Source organism: Hemibagrus wyckioides, linkage group LG26, assembly GCF_019097595.1.
Source record: "Hemibagrus wyckioides isolate EC202008001 linkage group LG26, SWU_Hwy_1.0, whole genome shotgun sequence".
Lineage (NCBI taxonomy): Eukaryota > Metazoa > Chordata > Actinopteri > Siluriformes > Bagridae > Hemibagrus > Hemibagrus wyckioides.
In genome coordinates this window covers 18,105,048-18,129,050 of record NC_080735.1, presented here as the reverse complement: position 1 = coordinate 18,129,050, position 24,003 = coordinate 18,105,048, and the positions used below count along the sequence as shown (strand labels likewise).

The window sequence follows — 24,003 nt, the reverse complement described above, 5'->3', positions numbered from 1 at the left end:
GAAGTGTACATATAAGTGACTGTACTGTATGTAAAAATTTCACTGAATGACGAGTTGAACAGGACATTTTTCAATTTAATCTTGGTGAACAAATCATCATTTCCTCAATGCTAAAATAAAATGTTTTGATAACAAATATACATACAAATGTATAAATAACCGAAAGGCCTTCAAATCTCCGGTCACCGTTGATGAAACATCATCTCCCGTAAGAGAAAAATAGTGCATTTCTTTCTTTCAATGCTATGGCTTTCTAAATAGTCAGAAACCCTGCATCATAACTCTAATTCATATGTAGAACCATCAGCGAATCTCCAGGAAATAATCAGAAAAAAACAAAAGTCAGGAGAAAGGAAAGAAATATTAACTACATTAATCAATTCTCTAAATTGTACAATCTCTTTCCCTTTCGTATTGCGTTAATAGAAGAAGCACCTTTATACACACATTGCACAATAATCTATACATCAACTACACCTATGGCTTTCGGAGAAATGTTCATGTCTGTGCGTGAGAGTTACTGTTTCATTGCTGTACAAAGACAAAAAATGTTCATCATGCTATGGAACCAAATTTGAAACAATTAGCTATGAGATCTGGCATGTTTATTGAGTTTGAAATATTTGGTGGGTCACGCCAGGGTAACTTTAAACAGATCAGCAATCTGGATAGGATGGAGTTTTTGGAAGACGTCTTCTGAAATGTTTTACTTTTAGCTCCACAAGAGTGTATACCGGTACCCCTAGAAACAGTAATGGCAGTAATGTCGGTGGAGAACAGTTCCAGGTGTGGCCTGGATGAGTGTTAGCAGGTTCTAGACTGTAGTTTGTAGTGTACTTGCATAGGGAATGCGCTAGGCTGGGTTTAGCTGCCTGCTGTCCACACAGGCATATTCACTACGCCAGACACAGCAATACCGCTCTAAGAAATCTGAACAACTACAATAATAGCCTGCTGCCGTAAATTGTCGAATAAAAAAAAAAAGAATAGTGTATGACATCTAGTGCAGTTTAGGTGAAACTGTAGCTAACTTTAAACTTTAGCCTCATAGACTATATTTGTGTAAATTATGATTTTATCCTGACTAATGCGATAAATTAATGGCACAGTGACCCGTGTATCATGTTTACCTCGACAACAACCAGGCCAGAGAGCTGCACATCATTTACAGGCATTCATTTTTCTTCTTCTGGTTGCTATAGTAACAGGAAGCAGGTCTGAATGAGGGGATCTAGCATGGACGTTGATGGTCTTTTGTATCTAGCCTAAACTGTGGGACCACTAAAGGCACTAAGGCTAGTACTTTGGCTTTCTGATTACGCCTACCAAATCACCCTGGAGCTATCCTGAGAATGTGTGGAATGATGTGTGCAGAGGTGGCATGGACGTAGGAGTGACGTAGCCTGAGCAGAGATGGTTGTTGTGGTGGTCAGCCTGTTCCATGACTGCTGTAGTCGAACACTCCCTTCTTGAAGAAGGGTGAGATGTCACACACGGCATGTTTGGAGAGCTGCAGGCCCGAGTCGTCCCCCCGCAAAGGAGAAGACGAGCAGGATGACGACAACATGATCTGGAAGAAGTTTCTCAAGTAGCGCTGAGAGAGAGAGAGAGACACAGGAAGAATATAACTGTTAGCCACAGACTCGTATAAAAAGCCAGAATAGATAAAAGAAGCGAGCTAGGTAGTCAGAGGCAACTAAAAAGCCAGCCAATCAGGTACTTGTAAAAAGAGAGCCAGCCAGCCAGTCAGATACTGGTAAAACGAGTCAGTCAGAAACTAGTAAATAAAGACCCATCCAGTAAGATACTGGTAAATAGAGAGCCAGCCAGTTATGTACTTGTAAAAAGAGAGCCAGTCAGTCAAAAACAGATAAAAAGAGAGCCAGCCAATCAGAAACAGGTAAAAAAAAAAAAAGAGAGCCAGGTGGATAGATGTATCAATGGAAAAGCAGACAGAAAAAAATAGTGGTAGAAGATTCAGAGATAAGAGGATGAAACAAAATTACTTAAAGCACCATGATACAGTATAAATGCAGTTAGCTTGAGTCATGCTACACACTCTGCCTCTTCATGAACCACTGTACTGTAATGGCTAGTTCAGCTTGCTAGGCTCAGGACATCATGATAAACTGCCATCTTACCTCCAGATGACTGCGTCTCTCAGCCACCATTCTCTCATCCCGGTTACCGAATATTTTTTTCGGAGGGAACTCCAGTGCTGCTAGCTAAAGCAAAAGAGAAGAGTGGGAGATTGGACCAACCCATTAGCTGTGTGTGTGGGGGGCGGGATTCGAATTTAGTGTGATGTTTAGCATGAGGTTACCTCTGGGTATTTCATCTTGAGGGATTTGTGCATTTCTCTGAAGCGGCTGTAGCGTCGAAACACAGTCCATGTTTCGTCCAGAACTGTGATCTGATTAAAAATTAAACATTATCTTATACTTCAGAAAGTTATGAGACTGTATTACTATGTAAGCAACAATGTTTGGAGAGAATGTACTAGAAGATGCAGTTTACATGATCATTAACCTGCTAGCCAAATTAGCCTTACTAGTCACAGACCTTGACTTCGAACTCATAATGCTCGTCCTTGCCCTGTCCCCGAAGGACGTAGCGCGGGATGCTGATCTTCACCGGATCCTTCAAGCTGTCCGGACTTGGACTTAATGGGACTGACACAAAGCGCTAAAATGAGGGAAGAGACAAAAATCATAATTGCCCTTGAAATTTATTGTGAAATTAATCTTATTTCCATACACAGGTAGTAAGATCATACCTCATACTTCTGTCTGCGTGGATCTATTGGACATGTATGATTGTTCTGTAACAAAATAATGAAATACCTCATCACACACTGCTCCAGATCCTAAGACACACTGGTTGTGCTTGGAAGAAAAATCCATATAAATTACTTTAAATGTACAAGACGTCTGTTTCCAGGCAATGTGTGTACTGCCTGGAAATCAGCACTTTAGTGCCTTCTATTAGCGTAGTCTAGTCGTTTCCATCATTCTGTGCTCTAAGCCTTTATCTGTCAGCATGTCTGCCTTTGCCAAAAAGTTTATACAGCTAGGTTTAGTGTCTAAACCCAGTTTGCTCGCTTACGACTACATTAACAGAATTAGCCCTCAGTCCTGCTGTTCAATCAGCTATCATCTGAAAACATTTCCGTGGTTTTAGGGTGAGGGTATGCTTGACACCCCCCACCCCACCCCCGGACACTAGATGATGATCAAGTAATTAAATAAGACCACTTTTGTCAATCTTTTGCATGACCTAGCTAATGACTGAGAGACGTTTTAGCGAGCTAGGATGTTTCGAAATTTCAGCCTTTTTCAAGATTTGAATACACTTAAAAACTTGGAATAAACAATTGACATAGTGATACCAAGAAGCAGAATAATCATCCCCATCATCATCTTTACCTGCTACACAGATCTCTGAGTATTAAGTGGATTCGGATCATGCAAATCATTCCCAGATACAGATCACAGTGCTGATTGGACGAGGCCTCCGCTTACCTGCTCGTTCATTCTCATACGATCTTCCTCATTCTCCTGCTGGCTTGAACTAGTCTCATTAAAAGGACTCTCAAGGACTCATTAAAAGCTTTATTTTATACACCATCTCTGCTGGAACAATTCTCATCTTTGCTACCAGAAGAGCACTGGATAAGTACCAAAGGTTTCTTGTTGGATGATTTTTTTTATGGTACCAGACCTTAGATTAATAGATGTGTGAGTGGTTTTAGTGATTCTCAGAGATTCAGCTTATTAAAATTGAACTTATTTGTAACCAGGTCTGCAGAAGTCGAACACAAAACCGATTCTCGTGTAGTGTTCGCATGCTGAAGTGTTGAACTCACAGAAGAACCAAAAGCAGGTTAAGCATTAATAGGCATTAAATGCAAAACTGCAGGTTATTTCAGAATCGGCCAAGCAGGGGCTTTTCCTGTCCAGCCAGGGGCTTCACGTGATTAGTCTGCGATGCTGCAGCTGCATAGTCCTGGTCCACCAGCAGCTGTTAATACTCTTCATTGCTGATTGGCTGCCTGTTCTGTCTTATGTTACACCAAATAGCTTATAAACACACAGTAGCGGAGTTATAGTGTGACCCCCAGGTTACTATGGCAACAGCATCTGTAAGGAGGCAGAAAAGGGCAGCTACCTGCAGCGACTCCGAGGACAGAGACAGACCGTTGTTATTGTCAGCGTTCTGCAGGTTCATCTGCCGCAGCCTCTTCTGAACTTCTTCTTCAATGTATGCTTTTAACCTAAACACAAACACACACACAAACATACATTGTAAATCTGGGAATGTTTAGGAAATCAGTGAATATGGAGAAGAGGCGGAGCTTATTGTGCTGTTTACCTGTGAAAACCATAACCTGCAGATCTATTATTCTGTATGTTACTGCAATAGTGTGTGTGAGTTTGTGTGTGTGTTAGCTAAGGGCAGTACCGGTCATCAGTGAGAGGCAGCACTGTGTTGAGGCTCTGGATGGGGCTCATAGGGCAGTTCCCCACACTGGTCTTATCATCACTGCTCACAGACAGGCTCCGCCCACTCGCCTCACTCTCACTGATCCTCTGCTTGAGCTGAGCAATTTCCCTCTCCAGCCTGACACACACAAACACACAGTGTTGATGTGGAAGTTCCAGACGCTTGATTGACAGCATGAGAATCAGGATGGTTTCACGCCACATGTAGCAACAACAAATGACCGTTGAATGTAGTATAGCAGCAGGATACGCTTGCTAGGTACGCTCAGGGGCTAGTCCTTGCTCGTTAGCCTTCACTTGTACAAGGTTAGTGGGTTGATGATGTTGCCGTAGCCATTACGATCCATATTATCTGATATTCAGTCAACTGGCCGAGTTAGCTTGATGATCTGCCTTACGATTGGTCGTTACACAAACGTGTTCCCCACTGTCGCCCCGCCCACTTTGCAGAGCAAGCTGCGACATTGTGATGATGTACACTAAATGTTCTCAAACGTGACTTGGAATTTTAGCATTTTCACATACACATAAAAACACACCTCTCCTGGTCAAGCTCGGGCACTGCAGCGCTCCGTATGCTGTTGTGTCCCAAGGAGGCCACGATGCTCCTCCTCCGAGCCTCTTCTGCCTCGGGCTCAAGGCTGAGGCTCCGGCGCAGCGCCGAGTGTCTCCTCTCGAGTCGAGCCACTGCCTGCTCCAGCGCCTCCCTCTGCTGCTTCTCCCTTGTCTCCAGGATCTCCTGCTCTTTACGCCGCACCTTCTCCTCCTGCCGCGCCACGTTGGCAGTGAACTCGTAGGTCTGCTGCAGCTGCAGGAGCTGTTCAGCGCTGGCACTGTGCTGAGACAGACGCTCCTGCTTCTCCTCCAGCTCCTTCTCTATCTGATGGAGAACGAGAGAATAAGGGGTGGAAAAAAAATCCCTTTCACACATTTAGATTTTTTTTCAATGCTGACCTGATAGAGCATCTCGTCCAGTTCCTTCTCCACCTGCTCGGGACTGCCCGCCGTCTCTTTACCCCGCACTCGCTCCAGCGCCTCCTCGGCTCGGTGCAGCTCCTCGGACACAGCGGGCAGGTGACTCTGGCACAGAGAGATCAGCTGTCGCTCTTTACACTGCAGCCTGTGTGCAGCCTGAGAGAGCTGAGCCTCCTCCTGCAGGAGTGACGAGGTGTCCTGGACTCCCCATGCCACTGTCTCACGCACCTACCACAGGAGGGGGACGGAGGGACACAGAATACAGTTCTCACTCTTTACTCTTAACAATACATTTGCTTTTGAATGCTAGTTCAGGGCTTTTGCTAGCTAGGTCAGATTTTCCCACTTTCCATCAAGAAGGCAGAAATACTTGATGTAGACTTTTAAATGTTAGCAGTTATACAGATAAAACGCATACTGATGTTTACTGAGGCATTAAACGATTGGTGCGAGACGGCATGTTGTCCTACCACTCTCTGTTTCTCCCTGTGTGCATGCTGCAGGACTCCTAGGGTGGCATGATCATTGGTCACCTCCTTCTCGAGCCGCTCCCTCTGCTGCGAGAGCCCCTCCACCAACACACCCAACTCCTGCACCTGCTCCTGTTTGAAACCCTGGTAGCGTTCCCTGGAGCTCCTCAGTACCTCCTCACCAGCGTCCTCTCCGTCCACCCGTGCTTCCTTTGCAAGCAGCAGACCCTCCCGGATCTCAGCCAGCGTTCTCTGCTCCTCCTCCAGACGCCGAGCCTCGTCTCGGCTCAGGAGCGCCGCTGCCTCCTCGCTCCGCTCCCTCAGCTGCTCCTCCAGACGGCCCACGAGAGAGAGCTGCTCCCGTTCGTGCTCCTCCAGACGTCTAGACGTGCGCACATGAAACAAACAAATTATTTTAAAAATCTAAAATTCTAAATGAGAAGTGTTTGTGTCATCTGCCTTCACCTCCTCTCCAGCTGGATTTTCACAGCCTGCTCCTCTCGTTCCCGTTTCAGACGTTCCAGCTCCCTGAAGAGCTCCGTCTGCTCGGCATGTTCTCTCCTGACCTGCACCTCCTCTTCCTCTTCCTCCTCCTCCTCTTGTTCCTCCTTTTCCTGCTCCTCCTCTTCCTCCACCTCCTCCACATGCTGCTCCAGCTGCTGCTGCCTTCTCCTCTGTTTCTGCTCCTGCTGCTCTCTGTGACGCTCCTCCTAGAAAGGGTTCAGTCTCTCTTTAGTAAAGAACTAAAACAAATCCTCCATTTCTCTTTCTGCAGCCAACTGACCAGTGTAGTTCCTGCCCTTAGCAAATACTCTAAAGCATTAAAACTCATTTTCTGCCATTGACACTTTTATAACAAAAGTAACCACAAGTAACCAGAGAGCAGTTCTCTTCTCTCCACAGTTCCCACCCCCTGATGTCACTGTAACCAATCTCTAAAGAGTTCCCACACCTAACTCCACGGTAACCAACTGGATCACAGGTCACGCCTACTCTGATGCCTCTGTGACCAATCAGAGAGCAGTGTCCACCCCTTACTCCACTCTCAACACGTCTCTCCACTGTTCCCACCCCCTAATGTTAACCAATCAGATCTCATTCATGACCCACCTTCCCCAAAAACCCACCCCCCACACCTGGAAGCGCTCCTTCTCCGCCAGCAGGTCCCTCATGCGGCTCTCGATGTCCTGGCTGCGTTTGCGCAGACTCTCCTCCTGCCTGCGGATGCGCAGCTGCACCTGCTCCGACTCCTTCCTCTGAGACTCCACTTCCTGCTGCATGCGCTCCAGCTCCGCCTTCTCACACTTCTGCTTCTCCTCCATCTCCTTTATCAGACGCCTATGGTACACACACACACACACACACACTCCATAACCACTTTAGATTCCAATGAACTTACATGTTTTTTCCACACAGCTCTTTTCATCACAAACCTTTTGAGCTCGAGCTTCTCCAGCTCTTCTCGCTGCTGCCTCTCAAACTCCAGTCTGTAAAACACGACACACTGTTAAGCGAAATCACACACACAGCATTTTTAACATGTTCAAAATAAATAAATAAATAAATAAATAGTCAGAATGAACAGTTTTACCACACTGCACAATAAACACACACACAAATGATAATCATGACCTGGTGCATACAAAGCAATGAGCATCAACACACACAGACACACACATGACATGCATCATCAGATCATTGCATGCATCATTCACAAGAACGTTTTAGTATCTATCAAAATCAGGTGTTTTTGTCTATAGATGATTTTTCTTCTCCCCCAGACGGGAAATCATGTGATCAAACAACATCCTAGAACATCCCCAGCTGAGTGAAACATTAGATGTTAGAAGTTTCATCCATAAAATCTTCAGTTGTTTGAGGCTAAATTTTTACGCTCTATGATGTACGTTAACATCCGTTCTATCAACGGTAAGTGAACGGTTTTTGACAGATACTAAAATGTCCAAAGGAAGAGAGGAATTCCCAAAACAAAAGAACAGGAAAAAAAGAACTAGTGAGTCGTTAAGATCACATCAGGAGGCGATGGACTGCATTAACGAACAAAAAGTGATACCTAACACTAGAAATGAAAGACAGCTGATGTTAGGACACTTTTAGTTTTGTTTTGTTTTGTTCTCACTAGTAGGTCTACCTGAGAAAGACTGGCCCCTTCTCTGTGTAGAGGCTGTGATCGGGGAAGTTCAAAAACACAGCATTAAACACCGCTAAACCTGTGATGCCCTTGGAAAGTAAAAAAAAAAACTGCTGCAAAAAATTCAGGCACAGATAAAGGAAACAAAACTAATTTGAGGTGTGGCTTAACGCCGGCATCTCAAACCTAACACGTCACCCGAAACGCTAACGTTAACGATCGCAGATCAAAGCTAGCAACGTCTTTCTGTCGGGTTCGGCTCACTCGTCGTTAGCGTTACGTTAGCGTATCCGGGTGACGAATGCCTTTAAATCCAGGCGCAGGCGAGGAGTACCGGGGATGAGGATCAGGGAGAGTGGCAGGGGAGAAGCAGGGACAGAGGAGGGAAGAGGAAAATCAGGGAGGAATACTAAGAAAGGAGGAAGAAATGGAGGAAGAAGAATCATACGTTACCCAGGGTTGTAGAGCATGACTGTAGAGAGGTTTTCACAGGACTTGGAGAGATCGGTCATGGAGAGACTCAGTGTGCTGAGCAGACCGCTCTGAAATAACAAAAATAATCAATTTCTAACATTATACGAGAGAGAGAGAGAGAGAGAGAGAGAGAGAGAGAGAGAGACTGACCTTCCTCTTCTCACGTAGTTTTGCTGCCTCTTTAGGATGGTTAAATCTGAACATGTTGGTTCTGCCCAGCAGGATTACAGCACCTTGGAAGAGAGATATACAATGTCCACATAAACACACCCAACCAGAAAAAACAAAACTACTGACCAGACAGATAGAAGAATGATAGACAAGACGACACTGTAAGACTGGGGTATGTCGAGATACTCTCCAGGATTTCAAGCAAGATTTGTTTTTTTCCACAGAAATTTTCCCAATCAGATTATGATTTCCACAGCGGCCGATCCATACTTCAACACCGAGGTCACCAAATGCTTGTGTTCTTATATGGTTTTAAACCCTTTTTCCCAGTACACTGGTATGCCGGAATTTGTTCCATTGACCAGCGCCATGTCACAGACTTTCTGTCAAACGAACAAGTATGTTGTTGAGAGTGTTCTCCTGTATGATGTACACATGAACACAACCAGACTAGACAAGCAAATCAAATCAGGACCGGTCTAAATGTTTACAGGTGCGTCAGGTTGTAACCGCTTATTTATGTAACCACCATCTAACACAGGAAGTGAGACAGAGCGTCTAGCTGACCTTGGTTGAGTTGGCAGGGTTCAATGATGTGAACTCCATTAACGGAGCACTGAGACTCGTTCAGGGGGATCAGCGTCACGGTGCCGTCCTGATTCTCAAACAGACAGTGCTCGCTCTCCAGGCCCAAGCCATGCAAAACTGCAGAGAGAGTGAAATAGTATCACGCTGTGATTCAATATGATACAGTTCAGTGCAGAAAGAAGTCAGTTGGTGGGTGAGATCAGCTGAGTGACATCTCTGAGGCAACAACATTCTCAATCTTTACGCTTTATTAAAAAGGGTACATGGATCCTGTGCCATCTTTTATTTTGCTTTGTGATATTTTTAATTCTGCTTGTAGAACAAAGAAAGAGCTGCTGCTTGGTCGGTTCTTTGGTTGGTTGACTGGAGGGATAAGTGACTGATCTATCTGGTGAAAAGGCAGACATTTCATTGGGTAGAAGGTTATGTTGGTCTTGTGTGGATTGGTTAGTTTGTCTAGTAATTTTTGGCCGATTTACTGGATGCTCACTGATTGGCTTCGTGTTTGGTCAAGTGATTTGTTAGATTGTTGGGTGATTGGTTGGTACTGACTTGTGTAAATGCAGTCAGTGGTTGGTTTGGTGATTTGTTGGTCGAATCATTGATCAGATGAATGTCGAGTGGTTGGTTGTTTGGTTAATATGGAGTTGTGTAAATGTGTTCAGTGGTTGGTTTGGTAATTAGTCTGGTGGAATGGTTGAGTGTTTGGGTGATTGATTGGTATGGTCTTGTGTGGTTGTTTTGGGTTGGTTCATTGGTTTGGTTTGCTGATTGGTTTGTGTCTTTATAGCGGACAGTGTGGGCTTGGTTAGTTTGAGCTTGTTTAGAGTAAGTAGTTGTTTTGTTTGGAAATTGGTTTAGCAGGGTAGAAGGCTTGGCTACCTGGTTGGTTAGTTGGTTGGATGGGTGGGGGTGTGTGTGGTTTGATGAAAAAGTTGAAATTTTGGACAGCAGTTTTTCTGTGGTGGGTTGATTTGGTCTCTTCAGCGTGTGGGTTGGTTGAGTGTACTGTCAGTTTGATTTGATGAAATCGATGGAAAGATTGTTTATTATGGTTGTGTGAGTGGTTGAAAAGGCCGATGTTTGGTTTACTGTCCTGTTCGTTAAATAACTGAGTAGTCAGTTTGGTCTATTACTGAGGCTGACCTCAGAACATAAATATAGCAAATCAATGACCAATAGAAATTTAATTCTGGTTTAAAACATAATGAAAGGGGAAAAAACATCATTAGTCCTTCCCATTGAAACAGCAGGAGCTCTGTTACTACACTAGACTGTATTTAGAGCAGAGTTCTGACCCAGACAGGCTTACCGATGTCCTGCTCATTGGTAGCGTCTTCCCGGCCTACACACGTCCTCCCCTCCTGCAACAACACACCAGATCCCAGATCAAAATAACACAAAGGTTCTGCTCCAATCTGTAACTAAAACTCCTGTATAACAGGATTAGCCTAGATTCATGAATAACATCACTTCCTAAATTCCTCATAACACAACATTCTTCCTCTACTCTGAGAGACTGGAAAGTTCCTCAGTCTACAGGCTTTCTGACCGACACTATGAGCGATCAGGGCGGGATTGAGATTTATTACTATTAATGGCTTTTAATGTAATTTGACTTTTTGTTTTAAATCGCACCTTTAAGTGGTACAGGATGATGCCGGTGCTGAGCAGGTCGTCGTCGATGCCGATGAGATGAGGAAGTTCTGAGTCCAGGATCACACCAATCCCTTCCTTCCTCAGAGCTAGAGTCTCTTCCTACCACACACACACACACACACACACAGTTTAAAAAATCTATGTCCCTCTGTGAACTGTTTATAATGAAAGCATCAGTACCTTAAGAATGTTTTGTGTTTCATTCCATTTGTTTGCCCACTCCTTCGTCAGCTCCAGCACCTGAGAACAAAACACATGAATGAATGAAAACAAGAAAGAACAAAAGCAAGCAAGCAAGCAAGCAAGCAAGCAAGCAAGAAAGAAAGAAAGAAAGAAAGAAAGAAAGAAAGAAAGAAAGAAAGAAAGAAAGAAAGAAAGAAAGAAAGAAAGAAAGAAAGAAAGAAAGAAAGAAAGAAAGAAAGAAAGAAAGAAAGGGAAATGAATGAAAACAAAAGAGCAAGTAAGCAAGAAAGGAAAGAGAAGGAAAGGAAGCAAGGAAGGAAGGAAGAAAGGAATTGGAATGGAAAAGAAAAGTTTAAATGAAATCAAGCAAGATAAAAAGAAAAGGGAACAAAAAAGAGAGGAAGGAAAAAAGCAAGGAAATGAATATAAAAAGAATAGAGAAGCAAAGCAAGAAAAAAAGAGAAAGACACAACAGAAAGAAACATGAAAAGATAAAGACAGGATGCAGATTGAGATAATGAAAGGGGTGAATGAAGAAAGACAGAGTGCAGGACCATGGTTCCGGCAGCGTGACAGATTAAAGGTGTTGTTTACCCGAGCCTCGTTCTGGTGCAGTTTCTGCTCCATACTCAGAGCCGTGGGTGAATCCAGCAGTGCGATCTGAGGAACGATAAAAAACCCTACAGCTTTGAACTGTGTGAATCTGACTCAGCGCTCTGAGAGCGAGTTCTGAAAAGGACATTGTGTTTTTATTTCTTCTTTACACAACGCCTGACCTGATTACCCTGGGCGAGCAGGGCTTTGAGGCGAGCGATCTCGGCTCGCAGCTCCCGGATCAGCCGCACGTTGGCGTCCTCGTTGATGGTGGGTTTGTTGATGATGTTTTTGGCGCGGTTCGCATAGCGCAGCGTGCTCAGGGTCTCGCCGTAGTTCACATCCGCAGGAGAGATGGCTGAGAGGAAAGCAGGGAAACTATTACACTGTCGAGCGCTTTACTGTTTTTACTGCGACACACAAATAAAATGGTTTCTTTTCTAAAGTTCAAAACCGTCAAAAGTTTTCAAATGCCTTTCTTCACACTAGGATTAAATTTCTTTTCAAAGCTAGCTAAGAATTTACATCAGAATTCTTTGTAAAGGCAAAAGTTCCTTTTCTCAGACTTCGTGACCCGAGCACTCTAGAACACCTTTCTTCTCACTGTGATCAAATTTCTTTTAAGAATTTTAGAATTCTTCGTACAGGCAAATGTTTTCTATAACCTCTCTCTATCCATTGTGATGTACAGGAGAAAAAGATTTTTCTAGAGTTTAAAGCAAATTCTAAAATGAATTCCCTTTAGCCGTAACAAAAATTCAACATTAAATTCTTGGGGAAGTCAAAACTCCCCCAGGAATTCTAAATGCTTCTGTATTTCTAGATAATTCTAGAATGAATTTCTTCTTATTGGAAAATGTTCTTTTTATAGAGTTCAAAGCTTACCCCAGAATTCTAGAATTTGGATCTGTATTTCTAGATAATTCTAGAATTAGTTCCTTTTCACTGTGATATTTATTGGAAAATATTTTCTTTTTCTGGAGTTTAAAGCTTACCCCAAAATTCTATAATTTGGGTCTGTATTTCTAGATCACTCTAGAATAAATTCCTTTTCACTGTGATATTTATTGGAAAACATGTTCTTTTTCTAGAGTTCCAAACTCCCCCAGGAATTCTAAATGCCTCTGTATTTTTGATAATTCTAGAATGAATTCCTTCTTCTCAGAAAATATGTTCTTTTTCCAGAGTCCAAAGCTTACCCAAGAATTCCAGAAGTGGATCTGTATCTCTAGATCATTCTAGACTGAATTCCTTTTCACAGTTATATTTATTGGAAAACATGTTCTTTTTCAAATCTCCCCCAGGAATTCTAACTGCCTCTGTATTTCGAGATAATTCTAGAATGAATTCATTCTTTTTGGAATACATGTTATTTTTCTAGAGTTCAATGCGTACCCAAGAATTTGAGAATTGGATCTGTATTTCTAGATCATTCTAGAATGCATTCCTTCTTGCTTTGACTCCAGCTCTGGAGTTCAAAGCTATTTAAGAATTCTAGAATGCCTCTGTATGTAGTGCGATGTTCAATGGAAAAAATTTTTTTTTCTAGAGTTCAAAGCTAGGTACGAATTGTAGAATGTCGCTCTTCTCACTGTGATGTACAGACAGATGCTGGTCAAAAACACAATCTAAATCTGATCAATAACTCCCGAGTGTCATTTCTGTGTTCAGCTACTGACTTGCGATCATGATGGTTTTGGAGTTTCCTCCCAGACTGTCTTTGAGAAGCCAGGTGAGGACAGAGTCTCTGTAAGGGACAAACACTTGCTTCTTCTTCAGGTGGCTGCTCCCTCCGTCCTGAGACATATCAGCTAGACAGAGGAGACAGACAGAGAGAGAGTTAGTCCAGACGAGCTCCAGCAGGTTAGAGAGTGACGTTCAGGAGATCAGTGCTGTTATAGATAAATTATGGTGAAGCTGAAGGGTTCAAATTCTGCCCTCACCCAGAGCAGATATGACGTTGCCGAGGGTAACCAAACTCTTGTTGATGTTGCCTCCTTCTTTAAGGCGAACGCCGGTGGCTCCTGTAGCATCGGCTCTCTCACTGCCCGCCAGATCCACCAAGTGGATCTTACTGACTGTTTCACACGGCATCTCTGCATCGAACTTAGCCTACAGAGAGAGAGAGGGGACAGAGGAGAGGGAGAGACAGATGGATACAACAACAGAGGGATAGAAATAGATATAAAAGCGATAGAGAGGGATAAACAGGGGAGAGCGATGGATAGAGAGAGGGGGGAATAAAGAGAGGAGGGATATAGAAAGAGGCAGGGATGGGGGGGTAGAGAGAGGGTTGACATAGAGAGAGATGGGGATAGAAAGTAGGCGGATCAAGGGGGGGGTAGACAGAAAAAGAAATAGGTAAACAGAGGGAGAAAGAGAGGAAGAGAAAAAGAGTGATAGAGGGACGGGGGATAGGGAGAGCAATAGAGAGATAAGGGATAGAGAGAGAAAGAAATAGATAGAGAGAGAGAGAGAGAGAGAGAGAGAGAGAGAAGGATGGATAGAGAGAGCTGGATAGTTGTAGGATGAGTGTATTATGTTTTGGGGATTTCAGTGAGCTATTTAAATTTAGCTAAATGCTACAATCACAACTCTGTTGTAACGCAGGCTAGCTAATATTAAAGCTAGTCCCTTAAACAGTGATAAAAATCTAGCTAGCCGTGTGTATCTTTAGTGTTTTCCGTCACTCAGGTGTCCGGTGTGTGTTTTTATACCTGTGTGAAGTTGATGGTGAAGATGGCGTGCGAGCGGCTGCTGGCGTCGTTCATGCCAGTGCTGGCTGTGGTGCGGTTGATGTTTCCGGCCTCCATCAGCTCCTCCACGTCGCTGTAGTTCTGAACCAGGTGCTTCGACAGGTCTGAGACAGGACAGAGCAGCAGCATGACCCTCTACATCCACACTACACCACTACAGCAGTGTAACATAAATCAATCAATAAAGTCCTACCTTCAACGTAAGGGCCGTCTTTAGGGTGCTCTCTCACTCGCAGGTTATATGTCTTAGCCAGCTTCCTCCTCAGCAGGTCCCGTACGCGCTCGTTATAGATCTCCAAATAACTAAAAATAACAAGACGTCAAAGACTTCAGTGGACGGAGGAAGAGGAAACGGATTCATGACTCTATGAATCTTCATGATTCATTCTAGATTTCTTGTTGTTATTGTTCAGGTTTAACCTGGCTCACAGTCCAGCTACTTAACATTCCTGCATCCCAATACGCACTACACACTTATACTACGCACTACATGCTCTAGCGTCTAGTGTATGAACGTAAGAAGGGTCGTATCGTCTCAAACGGAACACTAAAGTTGTTTTTTTTTAATTAACAGGAAAAAGGCGGAGTTTCCCAGTTGATGGCGAACGAACAGAAACGTTGCATGAGCTCATTAAAAGATGTTTTAAGATGTATCTCATCCACCAAAGCATCGTCAGCCCCGCCTTTATGTAAGAGCCCAAAGCTGGCAGTGTTGAGTGCATGAGGTGTTCAACATTCCACGAATGAATCAGTCTGTTATGTAGGAAGCTTCCGTTTCACAGATGATTTCTGACTTAGACGCTGACCCCTGACCCTCGTGTCACCCACCTGACTTCCGTACGGAAGGAGGCTTCGTCACGGCGGATCATGCCGGTTATCCGGGTGAACAAGCCCTCGCAAATCCTCGGGATCAATCCCACGTCTCCCTGCGGTGCAAGCACACAAAAATAAATAAATAAGTACATTTAAAAAAAAAATCTAAGGTACAGACTCTTAAAATATAGATGACAGCAAAGTTTAGCTACATTTGCATCGAGACTATAGTGCAAAACAAAATAAACAAATGTCAAATGTAAGAGACACTGTCACATTCTAGATTGGACATTTGCATATAACCAATTTACTACAAGCCTTTTCAGAAATGAAAGAAAAGCAGCATGTCATACATTTCCTCATTTATAGTCATTTAACACGAACAGCTCGTGATACCAGAAAGATCAATCTGTTTGTATTATCGGTGATATTTTACAGAAGTTCCATGAAGAGAAACATTTATACAGCTATTGTATGTTAAGTTATTTACCAGAAGAGGAACAGGTGACTTCTCTTACCTGGTTGCCCATCATGGTGTAGGACTTCCCTGAACCCGTCTGTCCGTAGGCGAAGATGCAGGCGTTGTAGCCCTCAAACGCTGCCTTGAGGACATCTGAACCCAGGTCCCTAAAGACCTAAACACACACACACATCAAGGTCCAAGCATGTTTGCTAAATAGCATATGCAAGGCATGATGCATTTCAGGATGGTTTCCAGAAGCATCAGTGTTTCCAGATAAAGTCAGGGACCTCAGTGACCTCCAGCTTGCTGCAGTTTGGTGAAATCTTTCTATCTTTGGGGGGACTTGATTGCTACATTTGCCACTGGTGATTATGATACTTTGATGTGGAAATGGCTTGACAGTGTAGTGGAGACACAGAAACACACCCAGTCTGGTGCTCCACAAGGTTCGGTTTTAAGCCCACTGTTGTTCTTTCCTTAATACCTCACGTCCTGGTCATGTAACTTACAAACAACATGATGGACAGAAAGATCTGTTTGCTTCAAAATAAGCTCTCGAATTGATCATCCTCTTCCAGGAGGAAGCTATAAATAAAACAGGAAGTGATGGAACAGGAGACAAGTGGATGAGATGAGAAGAGTATAGAATTACAAAGAAGTTATTGATACATGTTATATTTAAAAAAATCAGTTAAAGAGAAGGATGATGATTAAACAAGGATTGGGACAAAACCATAGAGAAGATGAGTGAACCTCAGTGGAGTGGAGTCCATGATTTTGGTTGTCTGGTGTAATTTGTTATGACATACCCAGGTAGCTAATATTTTCTAATATCGTTTGCTAGTATTTCTTACTAAGCCTACTCGCTACACCCAACGTGTTTGCTAATGTAGATAGAACAACACCAATATGGTCACCATGGAGACAGGAGGAATCCAATCAAGCAGCTGCACAAGACTCGGTGTCGAAGTTCAGCGCTCTTACATACCCAATGTTCTTATGCTCCTGAAGGCCAGATTATGAAGGAGATTAGTGTCAGAATTATGATTGTACACCATGTTATTCACCTCTCAGTTTGTTTTCCCCCCCTGAACACCACATTCTTCTCCAAAATCTGCGTATGTTTAGTGTTGAAGCAGGAAAATGCTGAGCTGTGTGGTTTTGTGGCACCCACAGGATCAGCGCCGAGATATGCTGACCTACATTCATACGAGGAGAGCCGCATGAAACGGTCACCACCCGAAGCTAGGAGACCGAACCGTAAGCTGATTTAGGATTCTGAGAACAAACAATCCCAGAACAGACCCTGATAAATCCAGACCGCTTTCTGCTAAAGCCACAGCGAGGATCTGATTTCATCAAGCTAATAAACGGTAATGAATGAGAGGAGCCTTTAAAAGATTCGTTGACATAATTAGCTTCTCTTGACTCTCAATCTAATGGTGTAGAATTTGTCGGTTTGAGTCAAATGTATTCACACAGCAACAAATTGAACAAACATTTAAAGTTCAGTATTACAAAAAATGAATTGTGGGCGGAGCTGTATGTGAGCACGATTTGTGAGGTCACAAACTGACTTGAATTATCGTGGAAAATATGCAAATTATTAATAAACAATGACACAAAGTTTAAGCCATAACGGGCTAGCTAGCGAATTTATCTAACGATTTACAAGCGGACGATGGCTACAGAGAAGAAAATGATGCAAATGAATTTCTTGCTGGTATCGACTCAGCTAGGCATACGAAATGGAAGGAGGTTAAGGGTGTGTCTGTAATTTGCATATTCATGAGTATTCATAGCTCCTGGTGGTATTTATGGAGGATTTTCCTAAACCATTTCCTTAACATAAAAAAAACCACATGCACATGTTTCATTATCCTCCATAACCTTCCCAGTGTGTCGTCTACACACCATTTGTTAAATATGGCTCACGTCACTCTGTGAAACAGGACAGTCCAGTTTATCAACAGGTCACAACTTGTACCTTCTGCTTGACAGATTCATAACCAGGATCATCAGCCTTGAGAAAAACCTGAAACCTGCTCATGAGGGGTGTAAGGCTCTAATAATCTTCACGAAAAATCAACTAGAAAACTATTTCACAAAGTGCACAATCATTTCTCTGTTACAGTGATCTCATATCTCCTGACAAAATATCTCATATCTCATGAGTTTGAGATGCTCTACATAACTAATGATCACTCGGGATTTTTCAGGATCTCTCAGGCTTGTTCTTAATATCTCCAGTAATAGTTCATGGTATCTAATGATAGCTCTGAGGAGCTCATGATGTTTCAGGGGAGCTCATGATTTTTCAAGGAAGTAATCACGATATCTCAGGAGAGTTCAAAATATCTCAGGACATCTCAGGATATCTCGGGACTTCCCACGTTATCTTGTGACATCTCAGGACATCTCATGATGCCTTAGGACAGTTCATAACCTCTCAAGGCAGTTTAGAACAACTCAGGAATTCTCAGGGCATCTCAAGATATCTCAGGATAGCTCAGGGCACCTTATAATCTCTCAAGACAGTTTCAGAACATCTCAAGATATCTCAAAATATCTCAGAGCATCTCAAGATATCTTGAAATATCTCAGAGCATCTCAAGATATCTTGAAATATCTCAGAACATCTTAGAACATCCCAGGGTATCTCAGATTAACTTAGAACATCTCAAGATATCTCAGACCATCACAAGATATCTCAAAACATCTCAAGACATCTCAGGAATGATTAGGTTTTGTCTATAACCAGGACAGCACAAGTTCTAGTCCATGAGTGAGACATTTAAAGATCCTAAAGACTCCAAGCTGCTGTAGTGTTTTATATGAGTAAGAATCAGAATCACACTTTACGGAGCCAACAGCTAGTAAATATTTTCCAGTATTTAATTCACCTTCTCCTGTGAGACGAAGCTGGTGCCGGTGCGGTCGCCCGAGTCGTAGGAGAAGTCGTACGTGAAGGTTTTAGTTCTCTCTCTCACCGAGTCGCCCGTCACACCATCAGGGATCTGGAGCACACGAGAAAGAAAAACAAAACAAAATCATGATCGTTTTTTTTATTTTATTTTAACTCTAAATCATGAATGTGATGAAGGTGTTCAAGCTGTTCATATTTAACCATTCAGTCTTTTTTATTATTTAATCTTTCAACCTTCTGTGTTTCTCACTTTTAAGTTGGTAATGGTCGTCTTGTTTCCTTCCATCTCTATGATGCATTGTGCTGAGAGCTCCTTCTCCCTGCGGAGGAGAAACAAAAACCATCAGATGAGTCACAGAGAGCTCATCACTCAACCACATTTCTCACTGCTGATGCTATACTAGCACTATGCCCACTAACCCCAGCACCATCATAGCATCCCTACCAGCACCACCAACACCATCCCACGCATACTATCCCCACCAACACCTTCCAGCAGCACCATCCCCACCAACCAACACTATTCCCTCCAAGACCACCAGTACCATCCCCACAATCCTCACCAGCACCATTAACGCCATCCCCACAATCACCACCAACACTATCCCCAGTAGGACCACAAACACCATCCCCACCAGCACCATCCCCACAATCCCATCCCCACCAGCACCATCCCCACAATCCCATCCCCACCAGCACCATCCCCACAATCCCATCCCCACCAGCACCATCCCCACAATCCCATCCCCACCAGCACCATCCCCACAATCCCATCTCCACCAGCATCATCCCCACAATCCCATCCCCACAATCCCATCCTCACCAGCATCATCCCCACAATCCCATCCCCACCAGCATCATCCCCACAATCCCATCCCCACCAGCATCATCCCCACAATCCCATCCCCACAATCCCATCCCCACCAGCATCATCCCCACAATCCCATCCCCACCAGCATCATCCCCACAATCCCATTCCCACCAGCATCATCCCCACAATCCCATTCCCACCAGCATCATCCCCACAATCCCATCTCCACCAGCATCATCCCCACAATCCCATCCCCACCATCCCATCCCCACCAGCATCATCCCCACCATCCCATCTCCACAATCCCATCCCCACCAGCATCATCCCCACCATCCCATCCCCACCAGCATCATCCCCACAATCCCATCCCCACCAGCATCATCTCCACAATCCCATCCTCACCAGCATCATCTCCACAATCCCATCCTCACCAGCATCATCCCCACAATCCCATCCCCACCAGCATCATCCACACCAGCACCATCCCCACAATCCCATCCCCACCAGCATCATCCACACCAGCACCATCCCCACAATCCCATCCCCACCAGCATCATCCACACCAGCACCATCCCCACAATCCCATCCCCACCAGCATCATCCACACCAGCACCATCCCCACCAGCATCATCCACACCAGCACCATCCCCACCAGCATCATCCACACCAGCACCATCCCCACAATCCCATCCCCACCAGCACCATCCCCACAATCCCATCCCCACCAGCACCATCCCCACAATCCCATCCCCACCAGCACCATCCCCACAATCCCATCCCCACCAGCACCATCCCCACAATCCCATCCCCACCAGCACCATCCCCACAATCCCATCCCCCCCCGCCCCATCCCCACAATCCCATCCCCACCAGCACCATCCCCACAATCCCATCCCCACCAGCACCATCCCCACAATCCCATCCCCACCAGCACCATCCCCACAATCCCATCCCCACCAGCACCATCCCCACAATCCCATCCCCACCATCCCATCCCCACCAGCACCATCCACACCAGCACCATCCCCACCAGCACCATCCCCTCCCCACCAGCACCATCCCCACAATCCCCTCCCCACCAGCACCATCCCCACAATCCCATCCCCACCAGCATCATCCCCACAATCCCATCCTCACCAGCATCATCCCCACAATCCCATCCCCACCAGCACCATCCCCACAATCCCATCCCCACCAGCATCATCCCCACAATCCCATCCTCACCAGCACCATCCCCACAATCTCCATCAGCACCACCAGCACCATCCCCACAATCCCCACCAGCACCATCCCACCATCCTCACCAGCCCCACCCCATCCTAATTCCACAAATGTTTCCAAAGTCCTAAAAAGCATTGCTTTAAAAAGTCTCATACACACACACACTGCCCGCACACTCCTTATCGAGCATTACACACACAGGAACTTATTTCTTTTGATTTGATTGACATCTCATTAGCTTTTATCTGTTCAGTGACTCAGCAGGAAGAAGATTGAGGTCTTTCATGAGAATAAAAACATTTTAAAAGATTTTTCTCAGCACTTCTCTCAGCTTTAAATAGAAACGAGTCAGAAATAAAAAATCACTGCTGTTGCCACATGTCTTAAAAACACCTGAGTCTGGACACAACACACACTGTAGTGTTCCCCCTGCTCTAACACACACACACACACACACACACACACACTCCTATTTGTACTTCAACTCAGGAAGAGCTGTTAATTAGCTGATTCGCTGAATCGAAGAAAGAAGGTAAGAATGTAACAAAGGATGGACACGAAGAGATAAAGAAAGAAAGAATAGAATAGAAGAAATGAAGGAAGGAAGGAGGGAAGGACAGAAGAATGAAAAGACAGACAGTAAGAATGAAAAGACAGACAGACAGACAATGAAACGACAGACAGACAGACAGACAGACAGAAAGAATGAAAAGACAGACATAAAGGAAGGAAGGAAGGAAGGAAGGAAGGAAGGAAGGAAGGAAGGACAGAATAGATGGACTGAATAAACAGTCTGACAGAGACAGACAGAAAGGAAACAAAACAAATGGGAAAGAAAGAAAGAAAGAAAGAAAGAAAGAAAGAAAGAAAGAATAAGAAAAATACAAAGAAGCAAGAAAATCAAATGATGAGAGAGAGAGAGAGAGAGAGAGAGAGAGAGAGAGAGAGAGAGAGAGAGAGAGAGAGAAAGAAACCCCAAATGAACAGTGGAAAAAATCACGACTGGGTAAAATCCCAAATGCTCCTGATGCCCTAGTCGAGTGCACTATCCTGGTCGAGAGGGAACACGGTGCACTTGTACACTACACAGAGCCCTCGGGGTAAATCTCAGGGCTACAGGGTAAAGGCTGCGAGAGGTGAAGAGAGACACCGGACTCTCACTCGCGGTCAGAATCACAAACCAGGTCTGCGTGTCGCGCGCTCACCGCTGGTTCATGGGCCGCACGCGCACCGCCACGCGCACCGATGCCATGTTCGCATCCCCGGTGTTTCTCCTCTCCTCTCCTCTCCTCTCCTCTCCTCTTCTCTTCACTTTCACCTCCTCAGAACATGACCCAGCGCCTCGGTCCTCCTCTTCATTAAAGACCCGGAAACTGCAAACTAAAATCCCAAATCCAGCTCCACTAATGTCCCGTTAAATGTCCCGTGAAGCACCGACAGGACCCGGATCTCCTCACAGCACCGTCATTACCGCGTTAGAGCTCAGATATGGAGAGAGAGATATAATGAGAGAACAGCTTCAAGTGTTATACAGCCTTTTCTCTGTTTACTGCCTGTGTGAAAGAGCCGCTTCCAAACCAAAACACACACACACACACACACACACACACACACACTCTATACCGCCACATGCCGGACAGGAGGAAGCCTCTCGGATAGGGTCCGAGTCTCAAATACAGACGTAGTGCACTAGATACGGTGTATAAGACCACTATTCTACTGCCGCAAATAAGAAATAGAAATGTAATCAAATTAAAGCGTTAAATATTAAATATGATAAATTCTTCTCTATAGGTGACACACCTGAATGAGTGTTTTATAAAAACACTATATTATTGTTTGCAAATAATAATAATAATAATATTTGAACTCTGACATTTATATTTGGCTTCTGTGGGTAAATATTCAGGGCGCGGTCCACAGGTTCCTCCACAATACACACACACACACACACACAGGAGCAGGAACCCACAGCAAAAAGCAAACTGCAGTCTGAGTGAATGAACCAAAAGCAACTGCATTTACACTCCAACACGACTCATACACACAGATCCTACACACAGACACACTGAAGAGAAAGAAATATTCTTGAGTTTCTTCGTTAAAGGGAAAGAGGTATACATACATATTTAGTAGACAAACAATTACTTGTCTAGTATCTGTATCATATTTCTATTAATATGACCCCCCCCCCCCAAAAAAAAAAGTATATATCCAAAGGCATGAAGTAAAAATATGTTTCAATAACATATTGAGGATTTCAATATTTTTGGACACCCCTGCAAATCACTGAATCCTGGTATGGTTTTTCAGGGGTTGGGCTCCGCCCCTTAATTCCAGTGAAAGGAACTCTTAATGCTTCAGCTTCATACCAAGATATTTTGGACAATTTCACGCTCTTTGTGGGAACAGTTTGGGGATGACCCCTTCCTGTTCCAACATGACTGCACACCAGTGACCAAAGCAAGGTCCATAAAGACATGGATGAGAGAGTTTGGTGTGGAGGAACTTGACTGGCCTGCACAGAATCCTATAGATCACTCAACCCTATAGAACACCTTTGGGATGAATTAGAGTGGAGACTGTGATCCAGACCTTCTCGTCCAACATCAGTTCCTGACCTCACAAAGGCGCTTCTAGAGGAATGGTCAAAAATTCCCATAAACACACTCCTAAACCTTGTGGAAAGCCTTCCCAGAAGAGTTGAAGCTGTTATAGCTGTAAAGGGGCGGGACAACTCCATATTACATTCATTTGCATGTAAAGGCAGGCATCCCTAAACATTTGGCAATATAGAGTATTTTAATGATACACTATATTAAAATTGAATAAATGTGTTAATATTACAGAAAAATAAATCAAGTTGCAGGTGTAAATGTTACAAAAAATGTGCATCTCAAACTTTAATAACTTAAATAATTTATTAAGTAAGTACATAGGTAGGGAAGGAAGTACAGTAAGAAAGCAATGAAATAGGTAAGAAAGTACATAAGTAAACAAGTAGGTAGGTGGTTTAGTAAATAAATGTGTATGTAAGCTGGTAGGTAAGTAGTCAAAGTCAAAGAAGCTTTATTGTCACTTCAACCCTATATATAACTGATGCAGTGCATGGTGAAACTAAACAATGTTCCTCCTGGATCAGAGGCGCTACATAGAATAGAAACAAAGAACAGGGTGAAGCAGACAAACATAGAACTAAACTATACTTCCAGACAAACATAGAACTAAACTATACTTCCAGACAA

At 44.0% G+C, this 24,003-nt stretch overlaps 1 protein-coding gene across 5 annotated transcripts; it reads right to left on the bottom strand.

The window, feature by feature from the left end:
* Positions 1–54: 54 nt before the first annotated feature.
* kif16ba (kinesin family member 16Ba) lies at positions 55–22,366 on the bottom strand. Of its 5 annotated transcripts, XM_058380414.1 has the most exons (31): positions 21,964–22,365; positions 18,977–19,046; positions 18,704–18,817; positions 15,856–15,972; positions 15,353–15,450; positions 14,718–14,827; positions 14,486–14,628; positions 13,712–13,880; positions 13,448–13,579; positions 11,951–12,126; positions 11,769–11,834; positions 11,172–11,231; positions 10,971–11,090; positions 10,645–10,696; positions 9,312–9,449; positions 8,724–8,806; positions 8,553–8,641; positions 8,100–8,132; positions 7,381–7,434; positions 7,084–7,285; positions 6,413–6,657; positions 5,948–6,329; positions 5,457–5,705; positions 5,042–5,382; positions 4,462–4,620; positions 4,168–4,273; positions 2,777–2,821; positions 2,563–2,685; positions 2,324–2,413; positions 2,142–2,225; positions 55–1,594 (listed from the first exon to the last, which is right to left on the bottom strand). In XM_058380414.1, exons 1-31 carry the CDS (start codon positions 22,008–22,010, stop codon positions 1,430–1,432), a joined length of 4,062 nt encoding a protein of 1,353 aa, XP_058236397.1. In that variant the 5' UTR covers positions 22,011–22,365; the 3' UTR covers positions 55–1,429. The 5 variants fall into 5 exon arrangements, with proteins under 5 accessions (XP_058236397.1, XP_058236399.1, XP_058236400.1 ...); XM_058380416.1 differs by lacking the exon at positions 2,777–2,821 and having other exon boundaries at positions 21,964–22,366; XM_058380417.1 differs by lacking the exon at positions 4,462–4,620 and having other exon boundaries at positions 21,964–22,366.
* Positions 22,367–24,003: the final 1,637 nt, after the last annotated feature.